Source organism: Dermochelys coriacea, chromosome 2 (assembly GCF_009764565.3).
Source record: "Dermochelys coriacea isolate rDerCor1 chromosome 2, rDerCor1.pri.v4, whole genome shotgun sequence".
NCBI classification, from domain to species: domain Eukaryota; kingdom Metazoa; phylum Chordata; order Testudines; family Dermochelyidae; genus Dermochelys; species Dermochelys coriacea.
Genome location: NC_050069.1, coordinates 7,823,462 through 7,835,660, shown reverse-complemented (window position 1 = coordinate 7,835,660; position 12,199 = coordinate 7,823,462). Strand labels below are relative to the sequence as shown.

The 12,199-nt window shown below is 42.0% G+C and overlaps 1 protein-coding gene across 16 annotated transcripts in view; it reads right to left on the bottom strand.

Annotated features, from left to right (window-relative positions):
• TSNARE1 (t-SNARE domain containing 1) overlaps positions 1-12,199 on the bottom strand; it is a 688,236-nt gene that overhangs the window by 213,360 nt on the left and 462,677 nt on the right. For 15 of the 16 annotated variants that reach the window (XM_043507269.1, XM_043507264.1, XM_038393468.2 and 12 more), the window contains one exon: positions 3,728-3,800. In XM_043507269.1, coding sequence (XP_043363204.1) covers positions 3,728-3,800 — 73 coding nt within the window. Of the gene's footprint in view, positions 1-444; positions 973-3,727; positions 3,801-12,199 lie in introns of all 16 variants that reach the window. The other variant, XM_043507267.1, reaches the window with a different exon arrangement.

Below are 12,199 nucleotides of genomic sequence, written 5' to 3'. Positions count from 1 at the left end.
CCTTCTTCCTGATGGGCATGAGAACAGCAGTATTTTTTCTGTCATGGGTTCAAAAAATGCAACGTGCACATTATTTCAATCATCCTGACTCTCTCTTGCAACACACATAGCAGATTCCAGAGATGGACAGATGTGTGTTGGCCCAAATCATGTGCTAATGAGAATGATATTGCTAGCTATGTCAATGATGTTTCCTTCAAATCTGCTAGATGTAGGGCTAGATTCTCCTCACACAAATACCACTTATATATTGACTTCTTGGAGGTATTCCTGATTTACACCAGTGTATGTGAGAGGAGAAACCAGCCCATACAGTGTACAAAATATCCTTTGACAGAGAATGATGGGTAAATTTTGAGGTGATGAGTATTGTAGAGTGGCTGAATATGTGTGTGCTTTTGTATATGTAAATGTTGCTCTGACAATTGCACCAGTGTAACTTACTTCTCAAGGTGTCAACTCCTTGACTCTGTCCTTGGATGGTTTGAGTGGAGAATGTTTCTGCTACCATTCGTTCCACTGGAGTGAGGACAAGGGGCTGTGGTGGTCCTCCTCCAGCTGCAGCTCTCTGATGTTCCCCAAGTTTTTTCCTCACTACCCCACGGAGATCTCGCCATTTGTGTTTCAGATCCCCCATGTCCCGCCTGCAGTACCCCAGAACATTGACAGCTTGTAGGATCTTATTCCACACTCTGTGCTTCTTGGCAGGGGTCCCCCTTAAGGCCCCAAAAAGTAGCTGATAGTGTTTGGTGACCTTTTGCACCAGGACTTCAGTCTCTTGTGGACTAAAATTGGGTTTCCTTGTCTTGGTCCGTGAGTGTTGTCCTTGACGTGGCATTCCAGCAGTATACTGTGTGAACATAGTAACATTCCCATGAGCAGCAGGGTCAGAAGTAGAAGCAACCAACTGAGCAGCAATCGCAGACTCTGGTGTGGAACTTCTCTTGCATGTCAACATGTTGAGGTTGGTTCCTAGAAAGGTACCAAATGCTGGGTATTTATATGCTATTTAATAAGGTAGTGTGTAAATTCCAAATGAGGATTTGTGCACCTACCTTATATTGTTTAATAAAAAAGCAGTGTTTCCCACACCCACGTCTGAATCCTGTTTGAAAATGTAAACTCCCGCCCACTTGCTGATCCATGGCTGTGCAAGCCTGTCAGAGTTTCTCTCAGAGTTACGTATGTAAATTGACATCTCAGCTAACACATGGGAAAAGTCCAGTGCCATTGAAATTGCTGTCTGCATAACTACCTACATGAGTTAACTTCATTTCCTTCATGAGAGCTTGTGTCAATTATACAAAGGAGAAATCTCTCACAGGTGATTATTCACTCATTACCAATGCTGGAGTAAAACAGGACCGTTAGTGGGTATCCAGTATAGATTTATGGATCATATCCTGCAACGTGGCAGGGAGGCCGACTGGATGACCCAGTATCTATATGTATTTGAAACCAATCGGAATTGCTACTGCCCTGGACTGAACAGATTCTTGTGCCTGATGCAATGGTAATCTGTGTCACTATTTTTTAATGAATCAGGCCCATTGGTATTATGATTCTCAGTTACACGTTCATTTAACCACTACAAAAGAGGAAAATACTGCTACTGGGAACACCGATCACAATCCTTAGGGATGGTGATACATGAACAGAAAATACAAAATGGCAGAGATGCAGCCTCTAGGATTCTACATTTTTCCTCCTTCATTCATTCCGCCCATCCCTTGCATGGCAACAAACTTCCCTCCCTTTAAGAAGGGCTGTGGTCATGTTGCCTCAGAAGCTAGCCAACTTGGCAGCTAGGTGACCTACAGAAGGTTCCTCGAAAGAACACAGGCCTCCTCCTAGAGGTGAACACAAACTGCCTTTCTATTGCTCCCAGCAAGCCCAGGGCAGGCACAAGTGAGTGTGAGATCTGATCTTGTATCATGGACACAAGAGTTTGTTTTGCTGGCCAGCCTGATTCTCCTCATTTAAATAAAAAAAAATACTTAGTTGGGGAGTGACAGTTGCAGAACGTTCATCTCATGTGTATAACAGGCAGAAATTAAACCCCTGGATGTGATGAGAATTCCCCCTGATCATCACCAATGTTGAATTTTCACTGTGGGTGTTTCAATTCCCTTTACCTTCTGATTCCTCTCATTTGTGTGCAACAAACCTCAAAAGTTAAACAGTGGGAACTTGCAGCAGCTGAATAGGGGGATATCTTGACTGGCTGATTGACTGAAAAGCTACTCAGAAAGAAAGAAAAAGGTTAACAGTGCTACTGGAAAAAGAACGCCTCCTATATAAAAGCAATAAAAGCATGATGCTGGTTTAAAGACAAAAAGGTCCTACTTTCTACAGCTTTCCGTTTTCTCCCAGGCAAGTTAATATTGCGGCCACTTGGGTAATGGCTTAAAAATAAATCTAGCCGTAAGGAAATTGGTGACAAGGGTCATGAAACTAACTGATGTATGCTGTCATGTCCCTCGAGGCATTAACATCTGATACGCCTCCTGAAGCTCAAGCAGATTCAGAAGTTATCTGTGCACAAAAAGAGCTGCCAAACAAGCACAAGATCAAAAATGAATTGTTGCAGATGTCATCTTGATTTTGCTCTCTGTCTGTGAATGAACGGTCTGTGTGATGGCACTTGCACATTTCTGTTTGGATGGACATGTCTGCAGCTTAATGGATGCTTGCCAAAGACTGTGTGCTAGGCAAGGAAACAGTGTGATCAACAGTCAGACTGGAAGTATTTCTCCTTTTGTTATTTCCCTCTTAGGGTCTGGTCCAACTCCCACTGACTTCTATGAGACCTGCAAATGTTCAGCATCTCTGCAAATCAGGCTTATTTTATATTTAGGTCGCTAAACATGGATTTAAGAGTCTAATTTAGGTGCTCAGGTTCTTAGGAAATTTTGGCAATTGTTTAAGGCACTGGATAGTTCATTTTATGTCATACACACTGTAAAACAAGAGGGAGAGAAACATAGCTGACCCTTCCTTCCTTTAGGTGTAACAGGAGATGGTCATGAAGGAGCTGAGGGGACAGGACATTTTAAAAGATATAGATCTCCTATAGTTTGCCTCCATTTTCTTCCCCCTACTCCCACTGGTCACCACTCCCTGTCAATGATGCTGTTGATGTTGGAGAAAAAACAGTCAATGACTAAGCATTTCTTCTGTTCCCCTGCCTTCCACCAATGCACAAGCATGCTGTCTCACTGTGGTCCAAAACCCTGCCGGCGGGGGAGCAAGGAGGGGGTCAGGCTCTAGAGGTATGTTTGGACTGTGTGTGTGTCAGAATATTATGGCTGAAGCTTTATTAAACAGAATCGAGCTATACATTTTGTGAAGCTACACTAATTTTTCATTCCAATTCCAGAGGAAGACTAACAATTTCTTCCCATTCTAGTTATGGTTAAGTCTTCCCCTCCCTACATCCAACAGCCAGTGGATTGTTCTTCCTGTGAAATCTATTTTTATGCTACCACCACCAGTAACTATCACAAATATCAGAGGACAGCTTTTCAATCCCAAGGACATTTCAATGTACAAAATCCCCTCTAGTACAAGACGAATGGTCTCAGTGGCAACTCAGTTGTCTTAAGCAGCCATGGAATTGGGATTATTTTGGCCCCTTAAACTCTTTTGTAGGTGAGTTGCCACCTCAGATCTGAATAGCAAAATCAGATAACAAAGTACATACCTTAACACTAATGGTGGTACCTACCTATTGTGTCTCCTTGTTCATAAACCATGGAGGCCAGGTCTTTAATGATCTGGTTGACGTCCAACATGTCACTCTGAAAAGGTGAAAGGTCACAGTTAATGATCAACAGATACATCAAACCCCAAAAGAGTTGCCTGGTTTCTCAAGCTTGGAAACATGTATTTTTAATTCTGCAAAGAACAGTGATGACCAAATATTCTCACTATACCTTAAAAGGGCCCTTAAACAACACCATAATTTGTTGCACTTCAGTTATCAAACTTTGTACTTGAACCAATTGAGTTGCCTTGTAAAAGGAGGAAGTTGAAAAATTAGACGACACAGCTGCTTAGAATAACTGTGCAGCACCAAAGAACAAAAACCAGCCCTCCCCTTTTTCTAAGGAGCTGTGTTTGAGGGATACGGTTCATTTAGGACAGCCGATTCTTATGTACTAACTCAAGTTCTCTCAGTGTTGCATGTTTGTGGTGAAATACCATTACTTAGTGAATGGAGAGCTGATAGAAAGACTGTCAGATTTTGAAATCTCCTTATCTTTAGGTCAGTTAGAGCAAAGCTATGTGATGACTGGATCTGTTTACACCTCTTCAAAGTGTCAAAACATTAACTAGCTAAAGCAACAGTAACTGTTTGAATTAAAAAACACCAACTGCAATATTGTTTCTAAATTAGAGCCTGTAACAACCTAGCATGTAAGAACATTTACAATCAAATCTTGGCTTCATGCAACTCTGGCTCTAATAAGAATGATGAATCTGTAAATGGGATAATACTGAATGCAATAGAGAGAAGGCTCCTATTAGCATACCAGAAAAGGACACTCTGACATAACTTGTTGCTATGACTTGATTTTTTATAGCGACTTTGCTTCCCTATTTATCTTAGGACACAAAAACATTATGCTGAGTGTGAGTGAAGGCTGCTCAATGATAACAGAACTATCACAAAATATTAATACAGGTGCCTCCATAATACAGCACTTCTGATACACAGATAAATCTGGGGAGGAGGGAAATTAATCAATTTGTGCCAAATACAATGCATGGCACCAGAGCGAGAGCAAACCCTTACTCCTGTGTGAAGTGTCACTGGACCATTAATGTTGATACGGAGCAGACAAACTCTCAGGGCATGATCCACGCATGGTAACCACTTTTGGCAGTATTAACTTTCCTTTGATCTGCAGAGAGGTGTTTTCAGAGCTGGTGCATAGATGTAAGGTAAACAGGAGATCAACCCTAGCTGACTGTAAATCCAAGGGAGTTCACATGTTCTTGGGGAGGAGCACCCTGTTGATTCTACTGGGGCACTGAGGGGAAAAAACACACACATACGTATTCCCGACAATACATGTGAGAACGCTCTCATGGAGAAGTGTAGTTTCTCTCTCCCCTCAGACTCATCCCACACATTTTCTTATAGGAGATGATTTCCTCCCCAAACTTTTAAAATCTCTTTTAAGAGACTCCCTCACACAGTTAACTGAACAGTAGCCTATTCACCTACTTTAAGCCGGCTTGGAGTAGAATCTGGGGGGCAAAGGAGTCTAAATGTCCCCAACCTGATAGTTAGACAACTAAACTATCCCCTTTGATCAATTTATAAATGGTTCCAAGAGTATCTACATTCATTTTTGAGGTTTATTATATAATTGTGAGTAGAACAGTACTTAATTATATAATGCAGTCAAATCTCATTAATTTGTAATGAAGCCTGGGAGAACCATTGTGAATTACTGAATATGGCAAATTTCCGAGCAAGTGAACAAATACAAGAAGCAAAAGCTAAAAAAACAAAGGATAGGGTAATGCAGCACAAAATGCACTGTGCTCACTTCCTTGTCAAGGGCAGTCTAGATTTAATTATGTATGAGAATATTAATAACTAGTAAATGTTCCACAGAATATTTTATAAAAGTACTGAAGTTTAAGTAACACGAGATCACACTCTAACACTATGGTAGTAAAACATTGCCAAGAAGGCAGGTTCCACTGTAGAAACTGTGTTGCAGTTTGAAGGTGAGGATGATAAGCTTTAATGAGCAAGAGGAAGTCAGTGTGGAGAATCTGAGAAGGGAATTACATGGTTAGACTGGTGGCAGAAGATGAAGATTTTTAGCCTGTAAGGTGCTCAGTGCCTCTGGAAAGCAGTGAGTGCTTGCCATCTGCCAAGTGATTTCAGTGGGAGTTGTGAGCGCTCTGCACATTGAATGACTAGGCCCTTTATACTGTGTGTAGACTAGATAGAGGAAGAGAGGCAAACAGATGTGGCAAGACTGGAGGAAGGGGACACACAAGGGATGGTTGTAGTAGCTGAGATAGGAGATGACCAAGGCAAACATAATGTATGCATAATTTGCATGATCTGTAAATATTGTTTAATGCTCATACTTCAAGGAACACAAACAAGCTGCATTAGACATATCTTACATACAGATAGGGAAAAACAAAGAGCAAAAAAACCCTAGAAAATCACCAGGCTCAGATGGTTTTACAGGGATAATTTAAAAATTCTTTTCAGAAATATTAACTCTCTGGTTAACTAGAATGTTACACCTCCCAACAGAAGGCTCATTTTAACATGCCCACAATTTCAGCATTCTTAAAGCCAAAGAGCAGAGAGCCTGGATTATAAATCCTATCAGCATATTTCAGCATAGAACATACATTTCAAACATATTCACAAAAACAGCAATGAAAATGTTAGCTCCTCCCACATCCATTCTCATTCCTAAAGGTGTCAAAGTTTAGCAATATGGCAAACATTTAAATTTGGCCCCACATGTAATCTTACTCTCAGGACACTCTAAATTCCAGCCACAAGAAAAATGCTAAATAAACAAGAGGTGATTTCATTTGCATTCCAAAGAGACAGGCCAGGATGTCCTCATTGTCCCTTCTCGTTCACTTTTGGCCACATCCTGGAGTTCTTGATCAATATTGACTTAATCCCTTTTCAGGGAACTCTCCCGATATCAAAGGGAATCTGCCTGAGTAAGGACAGAATAAAAAAACTGAGCAGAAAGGTCAGGGTTTGTCCCTTTATAGGGAGAACCTCTAGTCTTAAAAAAAAATTAGACGGAAGAATCTAAATTAACAACTAAATTAATTATATCTGTGTATGCAGGTCATGTAGAATTCTATATGCAAACTCCTGGGTCTGCCCTGCCAGTCATTCTATGAATGATCAACAAGGGCTGTTATAAAATGAACTGGAAGCAGACAGAGATATTGGTGTAGGACCTAAAGGGAGTAAAACACAGCATATCTTTGTGCATGTCAATACAGGGAAGCAACCCAGGAAATATCTAAAATGTGTTACCCTTGGGATAGCGCCCTCTCTCCCCCTGCCCCAGCACTCTCCCAGGGGCAAGGCAAATGTAACCATTGGGGAACACCCACTCCAGGTGCCCAAAATGTATTATCACAGGGAAGCACCGTTTACGGTGTCCAGTGTGCATTACTCTCAGGAGCACATTCCTCCCACTACCCAGCCTGTGTGGCACACAGAAAAGAGCACAAGGATGGACATTTCTCAGTGTTTAAATTCAAACACAGTGTAAACCCATCCCTCCATCCCTTTCAGGGAGGGTGGGGGCAGGGAGAAGGGACATAGAAAGGCAGAGAGCTTCTTTGATGCTAGATGGACAAAAACTAAATTTCACCCACAACAGTCTTTCCAAGAAATATTTTTCTCTTGTCTACAGCTGGGGAGAAAAAATGACATCCTATAAATCAAACTGAGCCAGGCTAAGCAACAATAGACCAGCAGAAAATTGTTTGGAGGGCAGAAGCTATCCAGAACAGCAATTACAGCATGAGTTAGATGGCCACTGGGACTGCTCAACAACCAGCACGGGGAGTTTCTTTCTCCTTCTCTCGCTCTATTTTGTTGTCTTAATGGTCAGTGCCATCTTGGGAAGTGATGGCACCATTATGAATAATTAAAATAGCTCTGTTGAGCTTCATAGTCTCAGTCCCTAAGCTAAATGGGGACAGCAGGCTCCAGGAGCACTGCAAAGACACTGTGTTCAACAGCAGGAGCTGAGCAGATGGGCTCTAGAAGGTGTGATGTCTAGCTCTTATCAGACCAATGCGATGACATTACATAGGGCCTCTGAACAGGGAGGGATAGAGAGGAAGGATGTGAAAACCTCTCCCTACTCACATGATTCATTTATTAGGGCCTAGGGGAGAAATAACACAGTACAATAACTCTTCACTTAATGTTGTAGTTATGTTCCTGAAAAATAAGACTTTATGTGAAACGATGTTAAGCGAATCCAATTTCCCCATAAGAATTAATGTAAATAGGGGGGCGGTTAGGTTCCAGGGAATTTTTTTTCGCCAGACAAAAGACATTATATATATATACAGTATAAGTTTTAAACCATTTTAAACAAACAGTTTAATATTGTACACAGCAATGAATGATTGTGAAGCTTGGTTGAGGTGGCAGAGTAAGAGGGTGGAATATTTCCCAGGGAATGCCTTCCTGCTAAATGATGAACTTGCACCCCTCAAGGGTTAATATGCTGTTGTTAATGTAGCCTCACTCTCTACAAGGCAGCATGGACTGAGGCAGGAGGGAGGAAACACAATAGATGCAGGGCAGTAGCTGCAAACACTTTCCTGCAAAAACTGAACATGATGATGAACCGACGCTATCCAGCTGGAGCGTACCACTCCCTCCTCCTGACAGCAATGCACGGCTGCACAGGTGCTGAATTTCCAAAGTGCTGGGGGGTGCGTGCATGAGTGAGAAAGAGAGACGTGCATTGCCCCTTTAAGTACCTTGACCACACTTCAAGTACATTGCCCTTTTAAGCAGATCAGCCAATTCACACAGAAAGCAACAGCTTCCTGCAAGCTCCCCCCCTCCTGTCTGTCCCTGAGCCCTGTGACTGTCCTGCAGGGATGGGGGGCAGGAGCAGGGGGATATCCTGACATCAGCACCCCTTTCCACCCCTCCACCAGCAAGCAGGAGGCTCCAGGGAGCAGCTCCCAGGCAGAGGGCAGGGCAGGAGCAGCATGGCAATGGGGGAAGGGACACCTGAACTGCTGCTGGGCAGCTGCCGAGCCACATACCTTACAGCTGATGGGGGTGGGGGACTGCTGACCCCCCTTGGTTCTAATCACCATGAAGGGGGGCTGCTCTTCCAGAGAATCCTGCCAGCAGTGGAGAAAGCAGCAGCTGCCAAATGACCTTATAAGGGAGCATTGTGCAACTTTAAACAAGCTTGTTCCCTAACTGATCAGCAATGTAACAACAAACCATCGTTAACTGGGACAACATTAAGGGAGGAGTTACTGTAATATGGCAGTCCATCTCTGGCCCAGGCAGTGGAGTGAATTCAGATGTGGTGAATGGTACTGGACTGATGGCTTGGAACATCAAAGCCCTTTATTTATTCAGAAAAGATGCAGGGACAGAATGTGCTTTCCCCTCACTACTTCCTGGCAACATGGTTCAGTACTGAGGTAGAGGCTAAAAGGGAAATTTAGTCACCATGAACTATTCAGTCTTTGGCCCGTCCACTGGGGCTGCAGACCGTACATTGGTTATCAGCTGTGATGGATTTTTTGTGATATACACACATGCTCACTAAGAACTGGACCAAGAGACACCAACTCACTTCACATCAGCCACCAGACTCCCATCAGTCTTTCAGTCACTAATAACCTGGGCTGCTTTTGCACTAGTGACCTAGAGATGAATGGTTCTCCATGCCATCGCCACGCCCCTTGAGCCACCTAGGCGCCTGTTCTTGAAGGTGTTTCTCTACATTGAGGACTAAAGATAAGTGTCATTACTTGTGATGCTGACTAGCAAAAGTGTGCAAGAGATATCATAACAATAGCAACTTATAAGGCAGATGGTTTGTGAGTAGAGGTGAGCGAAATATTTGGGCAAATAGTAAATTCACCGAATAATCTGATTTTTTTCAGGACACCAAAACTATTTGTGAATTCCGGTTGAATTCAGTGAATAGTTCCCCCTCCTCACCCCCTCAAAATTTTTCCAGAACAAACCATTTAGACATTTCGTTTTGAAACAACATTCAAACCATTTCATTTGACCTGAATATTTTTTTTTTAAATTTCTCATTTTTCATTTTGGTATGTAAAACTTCATTTTAGTTCTAAACTAACTGATTCATTTTCCAGATTTTTCATTTCGGACACCCAACCAAAAAAATCCAAATAATTATTCAGTCACCTCTTCTTATGAAGAAAAGGAGTACTTGTGGCACCTTAGAGACTAAAAAATTTATTTGAGCATAAGCTTTTGTGAGCTACAGCTCACTTCATGAAAGCTTATGCTCAAATAAATTTGTTCGTTCTAAGGTGCCACAAGTACTCCTTTTCTTTTTGCGAATACAGACTAACATGGTTGCTACTCTGAAACCTCTTCTTATGAGCGGTTATTTAATATCTTTTATCTACTTCTCATAGACACACACAAAACACTGAAGTTTCCAAATTGTCCCCTCAGCTAAAATTATATGCAACCTTGGGTTCCTACTACTCTTGTTTTGTGTTCTGTATGCCTTATTGTGTTTGGTCCCTATTTAGTCTGATGAAGTGGGCTTTAGCCCACAAAAGCTTATGCCCAAATAAATTTGTTAGTCTCTAAGGTGCCACAAGTACTCCTCATTCTTTTTATTTAGTTTATAGACTCTTTGGGGCAGGGATTTTCTTTCATTGTAAGCATTTAGCACCCAATACACTGAGGCTGTGATCTGGGTTGGCACCACTGTAAATCTGCATCTTCCATCAGACAATCTCACAAGACCACCCCTTCCAGTGTGTGTGTGTGTGTGTGTGTAAATTGTCCATCTCCCCCCCTCCCCCCCGCCTCCCTCCAAAAGAACCTTACCCAAGATGGTAGATAAAGGGTTGAGGCATGGCAGATTACAGAGATAGAAATGCAGTCTAATTCTGTCTGAACCAGCACAATGCAGAACAGTTATCTTAGCCCCCATTCCCCTCTAAACACTACATTTCAAGATAAGTGTGAACACTGAAATGTTCTGATAACAGACAAATAAACAAAAAGAATTGGTTTTCCTTGCTTCTTTTTTGACAACAAAAGCTGCATTTGATTCCATTTTATCTTCAAGGCAATGGAATGATAGTTTGGTATCAGGGAGAGGAGAGCAAGGAACGGCTTGCGTCAGAAAATAGAGAAGCGATATTCTTGCGCAGGGAACCAAAAAATTACCCGACTACGTCAAAGGGTAGAACAAATTCAATAATGTTTCAAAAGTCTTCTGTGATGCATGCAGATCATGTGTTTCCTAATTAGGTATGAACATCCTTTACCCACATTCCAAATGTTCACCCAGCCTACAATGGGGAGTTGCTGGCAGTGAGGGAAAAGGTGAAGATCTGCACACAAAGTAAATTACGGAGGAAGGTGTTTCATTACCCTCCTGAGTACAAGCGATAATATCTGCTCTGCTCTCTGACAGTGATATTGCCACAATTCTTATTTCCTTTCGCTCAGCATCTGATGTTGCCGCATTTTGTTAGTCCAGATGACTGAGGCCTCTGGGACTTTGCAATTCATATTTGAAAGAAATAATGTCAAAAATGCATTAGGCTGGTCACACCTAATATTTATAGCTTGTGAATTTATTCATTTATGTACACATTTCTACTGTGATAAGGCAAGAAAACACGCACACACTCCAAACCGAATGGTGTGATCCTCTGAAGATGAGGTTTTCTGCTACTTTGCCACCAAAAAAAATAAACACCTCCCCGCCCCAGAATACAGACAGAGTTTGAAGGAAGAATGCCCTTGTGTTTGAGAAATTGGCCTGGAAATCTAGATATGTGGGTTCTATTCCCACCTCTGCGATAGATTTCCTATGTGAACTTGGGCAATGCACCTGTCTCAGTTCTCTAGGTGTCACAGAGCTTTTGTGAGGCTAAATCCATTGCTGTTTGGAAAGTGCTCAGAGGCTGTTATGATAAGGGATACAGAAAAAAAATCCAAGAAATAAAATTAAACACAAATAAGCAAGCACAAGATGGTGGCATCTGCATTATGGATACAAAAATGTCATTTATACAAAATGTTTCCCTGATGGATTGGATTCATTGAAAAAATAGACTTTAGAGCTCATGATAGGCGACTGAACACAGAATCCACAGAAAAATTACAGCAGACACAGCTGTAACACAAACTTCACCCCACAATTATTCACCATCCCTGACCTGGAAGAGCATTTCTATGGGTAAGAGAGTAACTTAGTCTTCATGGCCCATTTACCCCTCGGCCTCTCTGCAGAGCCCAATAACAAATACTCTAATTAGGTGAAATTGCGATGGGTTGGTTATGATGCGGATGTCTGTGTACTAGGAACTATTAGACCATAGTGCCTAGTTATTTTATAGAGGTTTCTGAACAGCTCCAGTGAGCCACAGGCCTGTTCAGCAGCAATTACTGAAAGCAAGTTACGTG